The sequence below is a fragment of the Oncorhynchus kisutch genome, linkage group LG13, assembly GCF_002021735.2.
Source record: "Oncorhynchus kisutch isolate 150728-3 linkage group LG13, Okis_V2, whole genome shotgun sequence".
In the NCBI taxonomy this organism is placed as follows: domain Eukaryota; kingdom Metazoa; phylum Chordata; class Actinopteri; order Salmoniformes; family Salmonidae; genus Oncorhynchus; species Oncorhynchus kisutch.
The window spans coordinates 69,504,604-69,525,934 of record NC_034186.2 but is presented as its reverse complement, the minus strand read 5'-3'; the positions used below and the strand labels follow the sequence as shown (position 1 = coordinate 69,525,934).

At 44.7% G+C, this 21,331-nt stretch overlaps 1 protein-coding gene across 3 annotated transcripts in view; it reads left to right on the top strand.

The window, feature by feature from the left end:
- The window catches only part of st14 (ST14 transmembrane serine protease matriptase), a 34,367-nt gene extending 13,036 nt beyond the window's left edge, over positions 1-21,331 (top strand). For 2 of the 3 annotated variants that reach the window (XM_031837993.1, XM_031837994.1), the window contains 18 exons: positions 3,810-3,957; positions 4,558-4,718; positions 6,442-6,512; positions 6,820-6,989; positions 7,975-8,010; positions 8,590-8,821; positions 10,637-10,776; positions 10,891-10,994; positions 11,487-11,596; positions 11,757-11,887; positions 12,497-12,601; positions 13,614-13,721; positions 14,059-14,172; positions 14,573-14,692; positions 15,249-15,429; positions 16,962-17,230; positions 19,629-19,765; positions 19,935-21,331. In XM_031837993.1, the coding sequence (XP_031693853.1) occupies positions 3,810-3,957; positions 4,558-4,718; positions 6,442-6,512; positions 6,820-6,989; positions 7,975-8,010; positions 8,590-8,821; positions 10,637-10,776; positions 10,891-10,994; positions 11,487-11,596; positions 11,757-11,887; positions 12,497-12,601; positions 13,614-13,721; positions 14,059-14,172; positions 14,573-14,692; positions 15,249-15,429; positions 16,962-17,230; positions 19,629-19,765; positions 19,935-20,096 (2,499 nt within the window). In that variant the 3' untranslated portion in view covers positions 20,097-21,331. Of the gene's footprint in view, positions 1-3,588; positions 3,678-3,809; positions 3,958-4,557; positions 4,719-6,441; positions 6,513-6,819; positions 6,990-7,974; positions 8,011-8,589; positions 8,822-10,636; positions 10,777-10,890; positions 10,995-11,486; positions 11,597-11,756; positions 11,888-12,496; positions 12,602-13,613; positions 13,722-14,058; positions 14,173-14,572; positions 14,693-15,248; positions 15,430-16,961; positions 17,231-19,628; positions 19,766-19,934 lie in introns of those variants that run through there. The other variant, XM_031837995.1, reaches the window with a different exon arrangement.

Below are 21,331 nucleotides of genomic sequence, written 5' to 3'. Positions count from 1 at the left end.
TACAAATCAGCCGGGCTAGACAATCTGGACCGTTTCTTTCTAAAATGATCTGCCGAAATTGTTGCCACCCCTATTACTAGCCTGTTCAACCTCTTTCATGTCGTCTGAGATTCCCAAATATTGGAAAGCAGCTGTGGTCATCCCCCTCTTCAAAGGGGGGGGGACACTCTTGACCCAAACTGCTACAGACCTATATCTATCTTACCATGCCTTTCTAAGGTCTTCGAAAGCCAAGTCAACAAACAGATTACCGACCATTTAGAGTCTCACCATATCTTCTCTTCTATGCAATCTGGTTTCAGAGCTGGTCATGGGTGCACCTCAGCCACGCTCAAGGTCCTAAACGATATCTTAACCGATAAGAAATCGATAAGAAACAATACTGTGCAGCCGTATTCATTGATCTGGCCAAGGCTTTCGACTCTGTCAATCACCACATCCTCATCGGCAGACTCTACAGCCTTGGTTTCTCAAATGATTGCCTCGCCTTGTTCACTAACTACAAATCGGAGGGTCTGCTGTCCAGACCTCTGGCAGTCTCTAAGGGGTGCCACAGGGTTCAATTCTTGGACCGACTCTCTTCTCTGTATACATCAATGAGGTCGCTCTTGCTGCTGGTGAGTCTCTGATCCACCTCTACGCAGACGGCACCATTCTGTATACTTCTGGCCCTTCTTTGGACAATGTGTGCTCTTCAACAGATCGCTACCTGCACCTGCCCGCCTGTCCAACATCACTACTCTGGACGGCTCTGACTTAGAATACGTGGACAACTACAAATACTTAGGTGTCTGGTTAGACTGTAAACTCTCCTTCCAGACCCATATCAAACATCTCCAATCCAAAGTTAAATCTAGAATTGGCTTCCTATTTTGCAACAAAGCATCCTTCACTCATGCTGCCAAACATACCCTTGTAAAACTGACCATCCTACCAATCCTCGACTTTGGCGATGTCATTTACAAAATAGCCTCCAATACCCTACTCAACAAATTGGATGCAGTCTATCACAGTGCAATCCGTTTTGTCACCAAAGCCCCATATACTACCCACCATTGCGACCTGTACGCTCTCGTTGGCTGGCCCTCGCTTCATACTCGTCGCCAAACCCACTGGCTTCATGTCATCTACAAGACCCTGCTATGTAAAGTCCCCCCTTATCTCAGCTCGCTGGTCACCATAGCATCTCCCACCTGCAGCACACGCAGGTATATCTCTCTAGTCACCCCCAAAACCAATTCTTTCTTTGGCTGCCTCTCCTTCCAGTTCTCTGCTGCCAATGACTGGAACAAACTACAAAAATCTCTGAAACTGGAAACACTTATCTCCCTCACTAGCTTTAAGCACCAACTGTCAGAGCAGCTCACAGATTACTGCACCTGTACATAGCCCACCTATAATTTAGCCCAAACAACTACCTCTTTCCCTACTGTATTTTATTTATTTATTTTGCTCCTTTGCACCCCATTATTTTTATTTCTACTTTGCACATCTGCAATTTGCATTGCAAATCTACCATTCCAGTGTTTTACTTGCTATATTGTATTTACTTTGCCACCATGGCCTTTTTTTGCCTTTACCTCCCTTATCTCACCTCATTTGCTCACATTGTATATAGACTTGTTTATACTGTATTATTGACTATGTTTGTTTTACTCCATGTGTAACTCTGTGTCGTTGTATCTGTCGAACTGCTTTGCTTTATCTTGGCCAGGTCGCAATTGTAAATGAGAACTTGTTCTCAACTTGCGTACCTGGTTAAATAAAGGTGTGTGTGTGTATATAGATAGATATATCTATCTATCTATCTATCTATCTATCTATCTATCTATATATATATATATATCTATATATATATATATCTATATATATATATATATCTATATATATATATATATATATATATCTATATATATCTATATATATATGAAATGAGTAAAGCAGTATGTAAATATTATTACAGTTGTTTACAACAACTGATTACAGTTGTTTACATGTCTGTGTATATACAGTGCCTTGCGAAAGTATTCGGCCCCCTTGAACTTTGCGACCTTTTGCCACATTTCAGGCTTCAAACATAAAGATATAAAACTGTATTTTTTTGTGAAGAATCAACAACAGGTGGGACACAATCATGAAGTGGAACGACTTTTTTAACAAATCAAAAACTGAAAAATTGGGCGTGCAAAATGATTCAGCCCCTTTACTTTCAGTGCAGCAAACTCTCTCCAGAAGTTCAGTGAGGATCTCTGAATGATCCAATGTTGACCTAAATGACTAATGATGATAAATACAATCCACCTGTGTGTAATCAAGTCTCCGTATAAATGCACCTGCACTGTGATAGTCTCAGAGGTCCGTTAAAAGCGCAGAGAGCATCATGAAGAACAAGGAACACACCAGGCAGGTCCGAGATACTGTTGTGAAGAAGTTTAAAGACGGATTTGGATACAAAAAGATTGTGTGTGCAGACCACACCACCCTCTGGAGAGCCCTGCGCTTGTGGGCGGTATAGTTGCCATACCAGGCAGTGATACAGCCCAACAGGATGCTCTCAATTGTGCATCTGTAAAAATGTGTGGGTCTTGGGGGCTGTTGCGCCTTCACCACACTGTCTGTGGGTGGACCATTTCAGAATGTCAGTGATGTGTACGCCGAGAAACTTAAAGCTTTTCACCTTCTCCGCTGCTGTCCCGTCGATGTGGATAGGGACGTGCTCCCTCTGCTGTTTCCTGAAGTCCACAATCAGCTGCTTCGTTTTGTTGATGTTTTAGTGACATGGTGAGGCAGGGGCTAAGGAGTATTGTTGTTGTCACCAAGTACTTGCTCACCGTTGGCTGTTCCTTAATGAATGTGAAGCATATACAGAGCGCCATGGAAGTCTTCTCTGCCGTGCAACGTCTGTGCTCTCAGGTCACTAAACTGGTTGGGCCTGTTTTTACGTCAGGATTCGTTCTGAGCCTGTTTAAACTTGTCAGTGATTCTCCCTAAACAAAAACATGAAAAGTAATGTAAAACAGACAGGTTATTGTGAATCCGTCTTTGCAATTCACCATAAGTCTAATACAGGGTGATGATCAAGATGGCGGTCAATTTCACAAACAACGCAATTGTCTGTCTTTCCCCTGCTGACCTACACACACCACACATCTGACTACTACACCGATAGACACACACTGAACTTTCCATGGCAGCACCTCAAGGACATCTCCCCCTCTGTCTCTCTGCGTTCATGTCTTTTTAAATGCTTTAGCCTCCAATGTGAAATGAGAAGTATGGCATAGTTTATACTAGTGATACATAACCCTTCCTGATGAGAACAGTGATTTGGATCAGTTCATCTTCGGGATAATGCAACTGCGGTTGCTACTTGATTTTAGTTGCCGAGCCACAGAATTTTAGCTTTCATTTAGCTTTTTGTTACTGTTCGAATGTTGACGATGGGAACTTTCTGATGCCAGTAACAGAATTGACACTTTGTTTCTAGTGCCTTCGTTGATGTCACAGGCTTTTCCTTTGTAGCTTTTTACAAGTCCACTGTCATTACTTTCAACTCGTATGGTAAGACTGGAGTCTGGAGGTGGCTATAGCTACTGTCTTGCACTTAGTTTCAGGATGATTTTAGGAAGAGACTGAACACTATGATCTCCTAACAATCTCCATGTCCTCCAAGTTAGGTGACTCACACACTACACTGGATATGTTATTGTACTCCTACGTCTTGAGTATTAGTAATCTCATCATATAACTGTAGGTAAGTAATGAACTTATCTCCCTCTTTTTATGTCTGTCTGCCTCTGTCTACCTAGGGGCAGAACGGGCGGCATGAGCAGGTCACCTTCCTGGATAACAAAGAGAAGATGGCATCGAAGAAGAAGACTGGAGTGATAGTGGGAGTCCTCATCGCTCTGCTTGTCTTGGCAGCCGTGATGGGAATCCTCATCTGGCTCTTTGTTAGTGAGTACAACTTTGCTATGTAGTCTGAGACTAATGCATGTAATAATCATAGACTAGGTACTATCACTCAGTCTAAGTGAAAATGCAAGGGATGCCCCAAAGTGGCTCAATAACTCCAACTGTACGAATGTTGCTAATTTCCAACCCTCTCAGTTTGGCCTGGAGTATTCTGGGAGGTTTGTTTCTTCTAATGTCTGAATATAAAATTGATACCTGAAATGTAAATAATGGCAAACAGCTTTTTATAATCTACCCGGAAAGACTTGAGTTACAAATATCCAAATTAAGTGTGAAGTTTTTAATTTGACATTGATAACCTGTTTGACAGGCCTTAATTTGGTTGGTGTTAATAATTCAGGGGAGTAAAGTGGCGCGGTGCAGAGTAGACGAAACATCCTGACAGTCACACACACGCTCACTCTACAGCCTGATCAAAGAGGCTTTTACAGAGAGATAATCAAAAGATAAACAAACTCCTAATTCTCCTAAATCCCTGTTCTCTTTTTATTAACCATCTCTGGAAGTTTATGAGGAGGCATTGGTGTTGCATGTAGAATTTTATTAAATGACTTGCTCTTTCTCCCACTCTCTTTCCCTCAGTCAAAGGCAGGGAGTCGGCGGCCACCATAAGTATGAAGCGTGTCCCAGCTCAGCGGGTGTATAGCGGGCACATGAAACTGGACAACGTGCCCTACAACCAGAATCTGGAGGACCCCACCAGCACAGAGTTCCAAAAGCTGGCAGATGACCTGGAAGAGATAGTGAGTTTGACCCAGGTTTAGGCTCAGATACCACATCCTGGTGATGTTCTGTTAAAAAAAACGATTGACATTATTGTTTTTCTATGGTGACAGACAAAAGTGATGAGATGACAGACAGACCTCAGTCATTTCCCATCATTTTCCTGCCTGCGTCAAAAGTTGAAATTAGTTGAGCTTTTGATAGATAGGTTGATGACTGGCCCAATACCCTTCTACCAAGTTAACCTCCACCCACAATACCCTTTAGGCCAGGTATGGTATTAAGTCAGGTGTCAGAGTTCAGAACTGACTGAGATTCAGTTTCTCTCTCTTGTTTGTTGTAGCTATCTGCCACAGCATGTTTTTCTCCTGGTGGAAGGAGATTGCTAAAGGCATATTTGTGTGGGTGGACTGGAAGAGAGAACATCATTTAGTTACTCTGTTATTTCCTCGAACAACATTTCCTTTCATTGGAGTTATGGAGATGTGTGTATCGCCACTTGGGAACATGACAATGATAAACTGCTATTGCTAAACCCCCGGTCAGTGTGGCATTGCTTTAGAATGTATGGCTGCATGAGTGACAATATAAGGTAGGTGGTCTGAATGGAATTCTAGATGACTGTTCAATGAGCATTAATGTGACAGAACACACCCCCACCATTATTCGCTCTGCTCTGTAGATTCAGTTATTCCTCTGGCCATGTATTGCAGATGCAGTAGAGCAAAGTGTCATTATATGTTGGTGATTGGGTCTACAGTATATACAACTGAACTAACAAAGCCAATCAGAAACCAACACACTATTGGCTCCACTGGCAAGACTAAAGAATACAGAGTTTTTTTTTTTTGTTTTTTTTTGAGGGAACAATGCACCTCTGTATGTTGGAGGTGCTGTGTGGTCGACTTGGTAGTCTGCTGTTACCTGCTGTAGAATATGTTATTTGTGCTTAGAAACAGCTTTGAATAAGGAAATCCACACTTAGGAGACACTGTGTCTCTCATCTGAGCTCTGCAAACTGCCACCTGATCACATTCTACACTTCTGGGTTCAACTTCAGTGGATCACTCATTTTGCTCTCCTCTGGAATTGTTAATGGACTTTCTCCATTGTGGTCCATTGAAAAGGTCTCCAACCCATTTCTCGGTTCTCAATGTGGTCTTATCAGAGTCGATACAGATGAAGATCGTTCACTATTCTCTTCAGTCTGTTTCAGGGAGCTGAGGTGAGTTCAGCTACACTGCCTTTTATAATGTACCTTTTTGGATTTAACATTTACCAGCCTGATAATTGCATGTCCGCTACATGCGTTCTTATTCACAGTCTGAACTGGAGTTTAACACACACACACAATATGAATAGACAGCATGATTAGTAACAACACATGCTAGGATTAGATATCCAGTTTCTTTCTACATTTCTTTCACATATCTGTAGCTGAAAGCACTCGTCCACCATGGGATCTCCAATGAAAACCCTGTTATTCATGGCATGCAGGCAGTTGGAATGCAAGCATACACACTTGTTCTCAGGGGCCTTATTGCAGACTCGCAGACAAGCTTTTCTTGGTATCGAACTGGCCAATACCTGGAGCACTCCCAACACCATGGTAACCTTGATCAATTAAACCTTATATGGAGGATTCGGCTGAACTCTGAGGTCATATCTTCGCCATGGTAACAGCAAATGGGTTGTCAGGTAACCTAGTGAATGCTAATTTTTATGTTGGCTTTTTTTCACCAGCTTAAGAGCAACTACAAACAAGTTGAGTTCCTCTCCAAGTACTACACCACATCTGTGGTGACCGCCTTCAGGTAGGAGAGTGTTCTGGGATGTGGAGTTTCTGCATGTTGGTAATGTACAGTTGGCCATAAAGCTAGTCATGAGATCACTTTGTTTATTACATAATATGAATCTTTGAAAATGCTTATGGGACAAGTGTGATTTGGACAATGGAACGTCCATTGCAGCAACTCAAAACACCAGCTGTTCCTGAGGAGATGTTTGGTCAAACCTGCACAATATAAATGTTGAAGTGCATGACTGTGAGTGATCAATGAAGGCCTCAGTCAGCATAGTTTGGTCTTCTACTCCTTCCTTCAAGTCCCCCTCTCTCTCCAGTGAGGGGGTGCTGGCCTACTACTGGACCCAGTTTGACATCCCGGCAGCGGACCTGGAGATACTGCCAGAGTTCTCTGAGGAGCGGGTCCTGGAGGTGCTGTGGAACGGCATTAGGGAGCAGGGCAAACGCTCCGGCCAGAGCCTCCACATCAGCGAAGTCACTGCCTCACGTGAGTTAGTAGTTAGTACAACCCACTCAAGACCAAACCAGGGGGTCTAGTCTCTGGGGCAAGGGGTTAAACCCTAAGATGCTTAGGGTTTAAACTAAGCAAGCAGTGACCCACCCACCTGGAGAGTTACTCTGAGTCCTGCAAGCTTCCACTTCAACCCAAATCCAAAACCTTCATTCTATTAATTGGCTGCTCACCAGGACCTTGATCAGCTGAATGAGGGGCAACAGAGTTGGATCAAAAGCCTGTGCACCCAGTAGCTCTCCAGATGCAGGGTTGGCCTCCCCTCAACTAAAGGGTTATGTTTAATGAAGACAAATGTATTGTCTGAAGAAAGCCCCCTCTGTCATCTTCCATAAGCATTCATATCTGATATGATTTCTGCATTAATGGCTGTTCTATGCCAGCTAGATGTCTCTGACATGCCCTAATAAGATAACGTGAAGGTATAAGGGACGCCACTCTGTTTGTATTGTATCAGTGATTGGACACTTTATGTAGTTTGGGTCCTCTAATGACGTTATAGTAGTTGGCCCCTGGGCTGCCCTTTAGCTGCCTGGCTCTAGCCATTATCATTATTCTAGCTCCTGTCTACTTCACATTGCATTGCAAAAAGGTCACCCTATATGACTTAGTGGTTTTGCTCTCTTTTAAAATGATTTCTGTTTATATGGTTTGATGTGGTTGTCAGATGGAGATTTATCCCTGGGCTCCGTGGGGCAATGGGGGGGGGGGGGGGGGGGGGGGGTAAAAAATACTCCATTGGCAGCTCTTTCAACAGCAGTGTGTACGGTGAATTGGAACAGTAAAAGTGCAACCCAAATATTATACACCTGTGCATCAAACTCTATCAGCCTCTCAGTAAGGTAACACTCTCTTAACCCTCCCCCTTATCTCTCATTTTCCCTTTCTCTCTCTCCTCCTTCTCCCTCTTCTCCCTCCCCTGCTTACTCCACCACTCTTCTGCCCCCTCCCCTCTCTCCAGGCACAGACCCCAGGATGGCCAGGAACCCCAGAGCCGGTGAGTAAACCCACTGTCTCCCGTTTCAATCACACGCCGCTGTAATTTTCCAGCCCGCTAGATGTTCACCCCGCTGCTGCCATTCTGTGACGAATGCCTGCCCCGCTTGATACATAATGCTGCTGCTGCTCCATTCATGAAGAGATTGAGAGCCCTGGCTATATAGTACATGAGCGGACTACTGAATAAAAATGGATGTTGGCCTATTTCACTTGTCTTTTTTTACCCTCTGTGTTGATGCGTAATCCTCAAACGATTTTGTGCATGTTACATTTAATTTCAGATGAGAGTTGATAGTTGACATTGCATCAACAGATGACACTGGATGATGAACAGTGTAGTAGATGTGGTATAAGATGTGTACATTTCTCCTCACCATGATATTACATTTTGATTGATGCCATACACACAGCTCTTTTTTCCACTAAGTTATCTGCCTTGGCGTTTGCACTTTTGGGACTAAAGTTCTTCCTTAGCATGTGAGCTGACCAGGGAAAACCCACAGCCTTGTTGGGCTACTGTACCTGTATGTCTGTACATCTACTAATGTAATCTGTTATGCTGTTTCCTGCCCGTCAGATTACGAGTGTTTCTTCCGGTTGGAGGCTAACACTTTAGCTCAGAGCTTCCAGTCTCCAGGCTTTCCAGATCAGTACCCGGCCCAGTCCCGCTGCCAGTGGCAGATCAGAGCCCCGGAACAGAACGCCATCTCAGTCCGCTTCTCCCACTTTCACATAGAGGACGACTGCTCCGATGACTTTGTGTCCATATATGACTCCCTCAGCCCGGATGAGTCCCAGGCCATCACTCAGTGAGTGCTCTCACAACCACTACTGTGATGATGATGATAGATAAATAATATTAATAATGCATTGATTTTTTTATTAGTGCATTTCATGGAGCCAAAGACTCTAGTACAGGGATGGTCATGAGAGAGGCTGAATCAGGCCAATGTTTGTCATAATGCCACTATTCTCCACAGCCCAAGGAAATCTGTGACAAACTCCATCTTAATATCAACAGTGATACACAGACAAGTGAATTAAGTTGTAAGATTGCAAATTTGTGTGAGACATATTGGCTTTGTTCAATCGAAGGTGGTTACCTGGTGTCTAGGCTAAGTGTAATTGATAGGTTGTTGTGCTGCGAGAATGCGGGTTTGTTTCCAATCGATAAGGTTATTTTAACAGTGGGGGAAAAGGAAGCAGGAAGTCAACTTCAAACTTGCTTTCTTTTAGCACAATAAATAATATATTCTTCATCTTACCAAGATACATAGACAGGTTAAAGAATGATTTTTAAGCAAAGTGAAATATGGATTGTGTGTGTCATTCATTTGGTGAATGGACAGGACAAAAGATTTAAGTGCCTTTGAACGGGGTATGGTAGTTGGTGCCAGGCGCACTGGGTTTGACTGTGTCAAGAACTGCAACGCTGCTGGGTTTTTCACGTTCAACAGTTACTTGTGTGTATCAAGAATGGCCCACCACCCAAAGAACATCCAGTCAACTTGACACGACTGTGGGAAGCATTGGAGTCAACATGGGCCAACATCTGTGGGCAAAAGTGGGCGGTACAACTCAATATTAGGATGGTGTTCATAATGTTTTGTACACTCAGTGTATCCCACTTGTTTACAACCTTTTATTAATGTAGGGTCTAACCAAGACATGCATACTACCAGTACCAACATATGCTTACTTAATGAGGAAAGAAAGTACAAGTGTGTCATGTAGTTTTCCAGGAGGGACCGGAACATCACTTTGTATTTGGCTAAGGCCCACAGTGGGAATAGAAAAATGTGGGAGAAAACGGTCGTTTTGAAGTGTTGCGAATGCCGAGGACTTCATTCCCAATACATCATTGGTGATTTTAGCCACTTGTTGGGATCCTGGTGCATTTTAGCCCAGCATGTCGTCTTTCATTGTTAACATTGGGGACCTTCAGTGAGATTGAGTTGGCTCAGAAGGACCTCTCTTTTCCAATCTACCAGGGGTGCCACCCAGCAGCCATGCTGCTGTGTGTAATTGTGGTTGGTTGTCTGTTGTGGACTCTGTGGGCGTCCGTCTCTCTCACTCTCTCTCTCCCCCACTGTGGCAACCTGAGTGCAAATCAGTGGGGGCTACACTGCAGGCAATTTCAAGTTCCAAACCCTTCGTCCAACAAATGCGGGTAGCCAGGCGCTGCATGAGATTTTTATATTGCTGCTCAGCCGATCAGCTTTATCCAAGGTGACACCAGGTTTGAGAGCCTTAATGCAATAGTTTCTAATGGCATTACGTTGCTGCAGGTAGATGTAGTGCTGCTCTTGCAGGTAGATGTAGTGCTGCTCTTGCTCACCTTAAAAGGTTGACTTAATGCGTTTTGATGTGTGGGTGCTCAACAGTTATTTAGACATTTCAAATGTATTTAATGGGCTTCTTTGGGTTTCTGATTCATGTGTTTTATTAAAAGTGTACTCTGTCACTCTAACAACAAAGTGTAGATGGTATACTGATGGTTTATGCCTTTCATGCCTGCACCACATTCTGTCAGTGAATGAATTGAAGTATCACACCTTGACCAGTGTTGCCCAGCCCTGACATTGATTGACGTCTCAATTCCCTGTATGAATCGCATCCTATAGCAAGTGTGGTCAGAGGCCTCCCAGCAATCCCCTGGAGGTGGTGTCGTCCAGTAACATCATGCTCATCAACCTCATCACCGACAGCGCTGTCCAGAGGCCCGGCTTCAGTGCAGAGTACTCAATCATCCCCCTAACAACATGTAAGATAACATCACACAGTCATCCCCTTACCAAGATGTATAACGACAATACCAGTCAAACAGTCCATATTTCACTAAGTTAACATGATGAACACTCTAATGACCCCATTTTAGCCAAAAGTTGTGGAGGAGTCCTGAGTGATGCTCAGGGGAACTTCAGCTCTCCCCATTACCCCAGCTTCTATCCCCCAGCCCTGGACTGCAAGTGGACCATCGAGGTTGGTGATCCTGCATCATAGCCCCTTCTGTTACCCCCTCTCTCTGCTACCTCTCTATTTACCCCTTCGCTCTCTGGTCCCTCTCTCTTGTCCTCTCTTTCCTGCACCATCCATAGCTCTGTATGAGGGGAATGCTGAGGCTGCAGAATGTCAGCCAGGCTGTTCAGTACCTCTTCCATCTTCATATGTCCTATTGCAGCAGCAGTCCTTAAGGTTTTGTGTCTTGGGGGAGGAGGTGGGTTAGGTGTTCTCTCACAGTTATTGTAGTTTGAATTCCAATTCCCTACACCTCCCACTTGGTCCCGTTCCCCTTGTGGATTACAAATCATCGAATTGGTTTAAGCAGGCTTGAGGGACCACTATATTTTGTACACCATTTATTTAGAAACTATGAGGAGGAAGGAACAAGTGCGTACATCTAAGGAGCAGGGCATAGGGGAAAGTGGTGGCATTTTCCAACTTAAGACTCACGTGAACACAACCCTGTCTCAGGTCCCTGCAGGGAAGCAGGTACGTGTGAAGTTCACCATGTTCCGTATGAAGGAGCCGAGAGTGGACCTCAGGGTGTGTCACAAAGACTACATAGAGGTCATGGGCACCAAGTAAGAATTGTCCTCTACTTACTGGAGCTCTATAGAACAGTATGACTTTATTGATTATCACAGGATGAAGGAAATGTGTCCTCTGCTTTAAACCATGACATCCCATTAACATACAATGTCAGTATTTCCACTCAAATAAACTTTGTGTGCTTTGTTTCAGGTACTGTGGGGAGCTGTCTTCTCTGGCCCTTACCAGTACCACCAGCTCTCTGGCTGTGATGTTCCACTCTGATGAGTCCTTCACAGACAAAGGCTTCCAGGCTCAGTACAACGCATACGATCCTTCCAACCGTGAGTGGTTTCTCTCTGGTGTTATATATGACTCTGGATTGTATGAAACGTCCTATGAAGGTGTTACCATTTTATGGTGCTGTTTTCAAACTCCTCTTAATCTCCATGGCAACTGATATGGGAGTGGTGGTGCTATTCAAGTGAAAGTTGCTATATGACAGAGTTTTAGTGACGATTACAACTGAACTAGTGCCCCAAACCCAGTGGCACACTGACTGACACTCAGCCAGAGACTGTTCAATGATGGAGGTTTACAGACTGCAGCTCTGACATCACAGGTCCACCAATCACCATGAGAGTGTGTTCATCGTCTGTTTTATCAGTCAGGAGCACTTCTAGTCTCTGTCTGTCCCCTCCACTCTCCTCGTCCCCTCTACCCTCTGTAGTGCTGCTCTTTCAGAGTTTGGGCCATAATGGATTTCTAATTGCTTTGATCAATAGGGACGAGCAGATTGCAACAAGACGGATGGGCCGGAAATACACTGTCATTCCCTCACACGCCTTCTGTCACTTGCTCTCTCTCATCGCTCACTCTCATTCGCCTCGTCCCCCTGTCTCCCTCTCTCCCTCCTTCCTTCCTCATTCCCTCCATTCTGTTACTGTGTGCAGCTTGCCCCAACCAGTTTGCCTGTGGCTCTGGGTTCTGTATCAAGAAGGAGCTGCATTGTGATGGCTGGAATGACTGTGGGGACATGAGTGATGAAATGAACTGCAGTAAGTAGATTCTGGCCTTGCTTGGCCTCACCCCTACCTCACTCCCCTCCCTCTTTTTCCCTCACTTCGCGTTCACCCCTCCCTACCTCGCTTCTCCCTTCAACCCTCCCTCACCACCCTTCAACTCTTCCTCACTTCCCCTTCAACCCTCCCTCACTGCCCCTTCAACCCTTCCTCACTGCCCCTTCAACCCTTCCTCACTTCCCCTTCAACCCTTCCTCACTGCCCCTTCAACCCTCCCTCACTCTCCCTTCAACCCTCCCTCACTGCCCCTTCAACCCTCCCTCACTGCCCCTTCAACCCTCCCTCACTGCCCCTTCCTCACTTCCCCTTCAACCCTTCCTCACTGCCCCTTCAACCCTTCCTCACTGCCCCTTCAACCCTTCCTCACTGCCCCTTCAAACCTCCCTCACTGCCCCTTCAAACCTCCCTCACTGCCCCTTCAAACCTCCCTCACTGCCCCTTCAAACCTCCCTCACTGCCCCTTCAAACCTCCCTCACTGCCCCTTCAACCCTTCCTCACTGCACCTTCAACCCTTCCTCACCTCCCCTTCAACCCTCCCTCACTCTCCCTTCAACCCTTCCTCACTGCCCCTTCATTCCTTCCTCACTGCCCCTTCAACTCTTCCTTACTGCCCCTTCAACTCTTCCTCACTTCCCCTTCAACCCTCCCTCACTGCCCCTTCAACCCTCCCTCACTTTCCCCTTCAACCCTCCCTCACTGCCCCTTCAACCCTCCCTCACTGCCCTTCAACTCTTCCTCACTGCCCCTTCAACCCTTCCTCACTGCCCCTTCAACCCTCCCTCACCGCCCCTTCAACCCTCCCTCACCGCCCCTTCAACCCTCCCTCACCTCCCCTTCAACCCTCCCTCACCGTCCTTTCAACCCTCCCTCACTGCCCCTTCATCCCTCCCTTCACATACTTCTCACCCCCCTCACAATCCTGTGTGTGTGCATGTCTGGGTGATAGAAGCCTCTGACACACTGGACATTTCCTCTTGCTATTTTCAGAATGTGAAAAGGACCAGTTTGCCTGTGACAACGGGATGTGCAAGCCCAAGTACTGGGTGTGCGACCGTGTCAACGACTGCGGTGACGAGAGTGATGAGAAGCACTGCAGTGAGTAGCCTCCTAGAGAGGGTCTGGCCGACTATCTATGTAATGCCAGTCTGCGGGCTATACGGACCGCTAATGCCATGCTAATTGTGCTAACATTAAAGGCACTAATCGGTGGACACTGGCTCCTAGCTCGGCTGTGTGTGGTCATTACTTTATCAGTAATGTGGCTTGTTGGAAGCCTTGCCCAATTTTCTCAGCCTCCGTCTAGACTCTTAATCATGTATAACGCATTCAGCCTTTTAAAACACAGAGCAGGGGAGAGATGGAGGGAGAGCAAGCATCCAGTCTGACCACATCAGTAAAAATGTCTCTTTCTCTCTCCTCCCCCCTTTGCCAGGCTGTGCTAAGAATGAGTGGAGGTGTGGCGACGGGACCTGTTTGCCTCAGGATGTGGTGTGTGACACTAAGATGGACTGTGTAGACGGGAGTGACGAGGCTTCCTGTACCATCTGTAAGTCAACACACACCAGATTCACTCATTACGTGACAGGACACACCTCTCTTTTGACATACATTAGCTATGTTTATGCTACTGCACACACTTTTCCTCACATTAAAAGCCTGTCACTCCTTTTTAATCTCAGTTTTGTGGATAAAGTGGGATGTTAGACTAAACCATCTCAATCAATACAGCCAGTCAATGTTAACCACAGCACCATCACTATGTATGGTGCACTGCATTCTAATGCCTGACTGATTGGAGTGTCTTTTTCATCAAACCTGGCCTAGCACTGAAATAGGTTTATGAAAAATGGGATTGTTTTTTAATATCAGAAACGTGTTGTCTTATGAACTCTTCGTGGGTTTTGACTTTTTATTTTACATTTTTATCCACGTCTCTCTCTGTGCAGCTCCTGGTATCTGCTCTGACTTCAGCTTTAAGTGTAAGAACGAGGCGTGTGTGAACAAGGTGAACGCTGAGTGTGACCGGGTCAAAGACTGCACCGACGAATCAGATGAGGAGGGCTGCGGTAAGACAAGACAACCCAACATCAAGCTCTTTCATTCCTCCTCCTCATTTACGTCTTCACTCGCTTCCTATTCTCTGGGCATCTCTCTCTCTGTCTTTGTAAAAACATCCATGAGTTTGCATGTAGTTTTAGAACTCCTGTTTGATGCGAAAACCTTGACTAGCACATGAAACCAGTTGTAAATGTATCATTGTCACTCCTAACAGTGAGCTACAGGACAGCAGAGTAGTGGGGCTGGGATAACGTATGACTGGCTACTCGTCTACAGAGCACCAAACAAGCCGGAGGGCCTCCGTCCAGCACTTTTATTTATTTCATTCTTCTTTGGAGAACTATTGACATCTGTTTGAATATTTTTGTGTTTTTCCTTTCCTACAAGCCTCGGGGTCTGGTAGTGTTTTTTTGATAAGCAAATGTCGGTACCTTATTATAATTTCAACGAGCCGTGCGGTTCAGCGCCAAGGCTGCGGTGTCAAGTTGAAGTTATTTTCTCCTTCTCTTCTCTCTGTTCATTAACGCTCGTCTCACTCTTCCTCTCCGACATACCTTCCAATAGACTGTGGCATCCGGCCATACAAGCTTAACCGTATTGTGGGCGGGGAGAATGCGCAGCTGGGGGAGTGGCCCTGGCAGGTGAGCCTGCACTTCCAGACCCGTGGGCATGTGTGTGGCGCGTCAATCATCTCCAACCGCTGGCTCCTGTCTGCCGCCCACTGCTTCAAGACCATCAGCCCTGAGTGAGTTCCACATACACAACACTGCTCTTCCTTCCTTACTCTTCCTTCCTTCCTTCCTCCCTGCTCCTCCTTCCTTCCTCTCTGCTCCTCCTGCCTCTCTGCAGGTTGTCCTTCCTATTGTTTCAAATGTCCTCCCTTCATCCCTCCCTCCGCCTCTCTTTTGTTCTCTATGCCTCTTTTTTGGGTCTGTCTATCCCGTCATGCCTGTGGGTAGTTTATGACTTCTTTACCGTACTGAAGCTTCTTTCAAGATCTCCAGCCCTGTATGTGTACATGGCACCCCTCGCACCTCTTCTGGTTTCTGATTCACAGACAGATCGTCCCATCTCTGCTTCTGAAGCCACTGATATCTCCCTCCTCCCTCTACTCTGCTTTCAAACATCTTTCTTTTTCTTTTTTTTACCTTTCCCATGCTCGGGGGTAGTTTTATGGCCACTCTGCTGTCTTTCATCTACTTCACTGAGTTAACTTAGTTTGTTGGTGCCTCATTCTCGTTATTATTATTATTCATTATTCCAGAGGACATCGTTTTAGGGATCCTGTTAGTATTACATGAACAAAGGGGCTCTTCATTCTGTAAAGCTGAAGAGTTCCAGGTTCCACAATAGAAATGTAAAGGTATTGAGCCAACATGTGCAGCGTTTACCATGAATGCGTTCTCCACTAAAGTGGAAACATTGCCTTTACATTTCAATCACGCTGTAAAGCTGAATTTCCTCAATGCGGCTTGAACAGAGCCCTGTGAGTATGATGGGTAAACGGTGCTTTACACAACACAGGAGTTTTGATCCACCGCACAAGGACTGAGAAAATACCCCTTGATTATACTGTTTAGAAGAGATGCTTCAGGGCCACATTTACATCGAAGCAGCTTTATAGTGTGTATATACTGGGTGTAATTAGCTGGGCTGCCAGTAGGTGGAGCACTATCCCTGCACTAGAATGTGATCTGGCACCGCTGTGTTGGGATGGATGTGGTCTTTTCCATTTAGAGCCAGCCACTGTAGGGGATGATGTAGCTGTGCACTGCGGCAGTTTCATGAACAGTACAGAGATTTACAGAGCTCTGCTGCTAGCATTGGTTCCTCTCACAATCACACAGTCAGCTTGGAAGAGAAATGGCTTCCTTTGTGTTTACAGACAGCATTCTCTTATGCTGTGCAGAGGCTCTATAGGAGTAGCTCAGGCTCATATCCTATAGCAGCAGTAGGCAATCTTAGGCTCAATCTTACACGGCCGATTCAATCAATTGAGTCTTTATTAAAGACTAATTAGTTCATTATTTGAATTGGGTGTGTTGCTGCTTTGGCCGGAGCAAAAGCCTGCCCCCACACTGGCCCCTTTCAGATAAGACTGCCAGCCCTTGGCCCTGTAGGCTGGTTAACATGCCCACAATCAATTCTATCCACTCCTGTACTTTGTAAAAAAAAAAAAACACTTTCAAGTGAAATTTCAAAGGCAGAGAGGCCAGCAGAATAACTGAATAATGTTAACATCCCATGCTCTCTTTCTCTCACTCACACCGCCTCTAGAAACCACGTGGCCTCCAACTGGCAGACGTACAGTGGCATGCAGGACCAGTATAAGCAGGATACTGTTCAGAGAAGCTCGGTGAAGACCATTATCACCCACCCAGACTACAACCAGATGACCTATGACTACGACATCGCCCTGCTGGAGCTGAGCCAGCCACTGGAGTTCACCAACACCATCCACCCCATCTGCCTACCCGCACGCTCCCACCTCTTCCCTGCTGGCATGTCCTGTTGGGTTACAGGCTGGGGCACTCTCCGCGAAGGAGGTGGGCGATCATATAGTTACACTGTTGTTCTTATAGACCTAGGTCATATACAATACATATGTTGAATAGTTCCAAATGCTAATGTTGCAATTGATTTAGTGCATGGGGTCAAAGTTAACATACATTTACTTCTATTTATGCTACAGAACTCGGTCATACTAGGCATGGTCATTTGAAATGTTTTTACTGTTAAGAGTACTCTCATTATTCTTTTTTTGTACTAGAGTATTCAAGTTTTAAAAAGTATATTAGAACACACTTGAGGAAAATATGTGCATGTTTATCTACATGCCAACGGCGTGCAAAAACGCCTAATTTATCATAACCTTCACAGATAACATGCTCTATATAGCCTAGTATATTCAGTCAATAAAAAACCAAGTGCCATTTTAGAATCATTAATTTGAAACCATAATGAGCTGTATTACCTGCTCGGCTCTGGCTTCACCTAGCAGTGGCAAAATATAAAAGAGAAAACGCATAAGGAAATAATCTTACTGCGTTTTCTAAACACAGATCTAAATGCTCGGCATTAGACTGCTTCTTCACTCTGAGAATTCACCAACTGGCATTCTATCAGCAGACAGCACTCTGACTGATCTGTAGCTACTTTTCTCGTAGCTTCCTTTTCTCTGGTAAAATGCAAGATTAACTTCAAATAAAACATTTGATTAAGAAATGGAGCTGATAAACAACACTAGAAATGTATATGATGGCAATGCATCACTTTTGCAAAAAATTACCTTGCTCATTGGAAGCTCATTTAATTGTGTGGCTGCTAGCCGAATAGTGTTGTACTTCGCATGTCATCTGATGAAAATGAAACTATTTCCTGATGAATGTGTTGTGCAAATGTATTTTCTGTGAAGGATATAGTTGCTCAACCCTGATCACTCCATTGGAGAAAAAACACGACTTCCAACATAAAACGCAGGTGAAAGGGTTTAAACTCCACCACCTATCCCGGTGTTCGGCCTAAGTAATCCACATCTGTGCGCACTCGAGCAATACTGACAAGACAGAGATACCAGACATGTTGACATAAAACTGGTAAATATGATTAATAAACCACAACTTCGTCTCCACTACAAGAAGGAGAATGGTGTGCCGGACTAAAACATTGAATTAACAGAAATGACCGTAACCAAACATTCTAGATTAATGGGGAAATTGCAATGATTAACGGGAGCCTACATTTACTGCTGGTGATACTTTTGAGATATAGCGGGGAATTCATAAACTTTCACAAACAATTCACACCATGAAAACAATGATTGAGCACAAATTGTCGGGAGAGTGTACATGGAGAGAGATGCACACTACCGCCAATCTCTGGTTAAAGATCGATTTTTGACATCCGTTCGAGTACTCAATTACTCATGCCCATCCCTAGGTCATACATGTTGAATACTTTAAGATAGTTGAGCTGTGTTTGATTTAGTATTAAGGGTCTCATTTAGACCAGCACTACTGTTCTCATACGGCAGACTTGGGTCAAATACTGCATTAGGTCAAGTATTTCCATATGCTCGAGCTGCACTTGATTTTGTTTGAAAGGAAAGGAGCCAGGAGACAGTGGGATAGTTGAAGAAAGTGCTGAATCAGCTCACCTCGCATACTAACCATTTGGCATAGTATTTGACTCCGTCAGGTGTGTTATATAACTCCTCTGTGAGGTGTGTATGTATATGTGTGTGTGTGTATATATGTATATATATATATATATATATATATATATATATATATATATATATATATATATATATATATATATATATATATATACACACACACACACCTTTTATATATCTCTTTCTTCTTGGCATTTTGCGCTTCCCTCATCTTGACATTCCTCGCGCTTTCTCTCCATCCCTCCCTCTTCATCCCTCTCTCATCTCTCCCATCATGGTGTCTTTCCCTTCATCGCCATGGCATCCTTCTCTTCCCTTCATCCCTCTACTCCTGACGTCCGTCTTCCCTCACCCGCTCCCCATTTTCATTCTCAACCCTCATCTCTCCCATTCATGACATCCCGCTCTGTCTCCCTTCATCTCTCATGACGTCCCTGTCTTCTGTCACCCCGTTCCCATTCCTTCTCCCTCATCTTTCATCCTAATATTTTCCTCATCTCTCTCATCATGTCATTCCTCTTGTTCCCTTCATCTCTCCCACATATTTTTCCTATCATCCCTCTTCCATTACACCTTCCTCCACACCCATATTTCATACCAGACCTCATCCCTCTCTCTCCCTATTTCTCTTGAGGGATCTCTTAACTGCCCATTAGCCAACCCAAAGCCAACTCATTAGCACCTGGGTTGTAGGCAGTAGCTAGTGGACATGAAGGACGTCTCCTGCTAGTTATAACCACGTGTCCTCTCTTTCTCGTGGCGGTCAGGTGCCATAGCACGGCTGCTGCAGAAGGCAGAGGTGAAGATCATTAACGACACGGTGTGTAACGTGGTCACCGAGGGTCAGGTCACATCCAGGATGCTCTGCTCCGGCTTCCTGTCTGGAGGTGTTGACGCCTGTCAGGTGGGAGGGATACGCATGGCAGGCTACATACTACACACACACACACAATGCAAAAACTTGCAATTATAAACAGAAACATATGGCAGACACCTGCATCTTAAAACACTCCTAAACACGTTTCCTTTGTGCCCAATGTAATGTCTCTGTCCTCTGTTGCTCTCATCACAAGGGAGACTCGGGGGGTCCCCTGGTGTGCTTCGAGGAAAGTGGGATGTGGTTCCAGGCAGGCATCGTGAGCTGGGGTGAGGGCTGCGCTCGTCGGAACAAGCCCGGCGTCTACTCGCGTGTCACCAAGCTGAGAGACTGGATCCGCAAGAACACGGGGGTTTGATGATGATGGAACATGGGGGAGGGGGAGGGACAGCGGGTAGACAGTTTGGGGGTCTGACAGAACAAGACAAAAATAAGGAATATGGAACATTGAGTCTGATTGAGGACGAGTCCCCCCATGATGACCAGAGCTATCCATCCATCTAGCCAGCCTCAACCAGCCTCCGACACCCACTGAGGGCCTGCATGGGGCTAGCTACTGCTCAGATGAATGATTTCAAATGGGTTTTGGATTCGATTTTTCAATGTTTTTATGCTGTACTGATGCAACCCTGGTTCTCAAAGGCTCCGAGAAGCAGCAAGACTCCTGCACCTCCATCAATCATGTCATGTTCCACTGGTTTGATTAATATTCTCCCAGTGTAAATAATGGAAGATGTATATTTTGAAGATGCACTTTGTTTTTAAGTGGTACAGTATTTGCCAAATCTCCACCATTGCTATGATGTGAGATCACATCTTCTGTTAGACAGACAGACATACCAAATGAACTGAGGGAATTAGAATTGGAACAGAAGTAGAATAGTTGGTTGTATTTTTACAATGTATTTCTTTACCAGCTGTTTTCACCTGCCAATTTTCACTTAAAGTGCCAAGTGACAAGAATATGGAATGTTTTATAAGTCAGTGTGATACTGGTGATATTAGTAATTCCATATTTTGTTACAGCCTGAATTAAAAATGGATTAAATATAAACTAAAATCTATACACAATACCCCATGATGACAACGTGAAAACCTATTTTTAGAAATGTTTGTACAGAAATATCTCATTTACATATGTATATTCACACCCCTGAGTAAATTCATGTTATAATCACCTTCGGTAGGGATTACAACTGCGAGTCTTTCTTGGTAAGTCCCTAATGAGGTTTCCACATCTGTATTGTACAATATTTGCACATTATTATTTTCAAAATTCTTCAAGCTCTTTCAAGTTGGTTGTTGATCATTACTGGACAGCCATTTCCAAGTCTTGCCATAGGTTTTCAAGTCTATTTTAATTTAAAACTGTCACTAAGCCACTCAGGAATATTCAATGTCATCTTGGTAAGCAACTCCAGTGTATATTTGGTCTTGTGTTTTAGGTTATTGTCCTGCTGAATGGTGAATTTGTCTCCCAGTGTCTGTTGGAAAGCAGACTGAAGCAGGTTATCCTCTAGGATTTTGACTGTGCTTAGCTCTCTTCCATTTTGCCCCCCCCCCCCCCAAAATACTCCCAAGCTCTATCCAAAT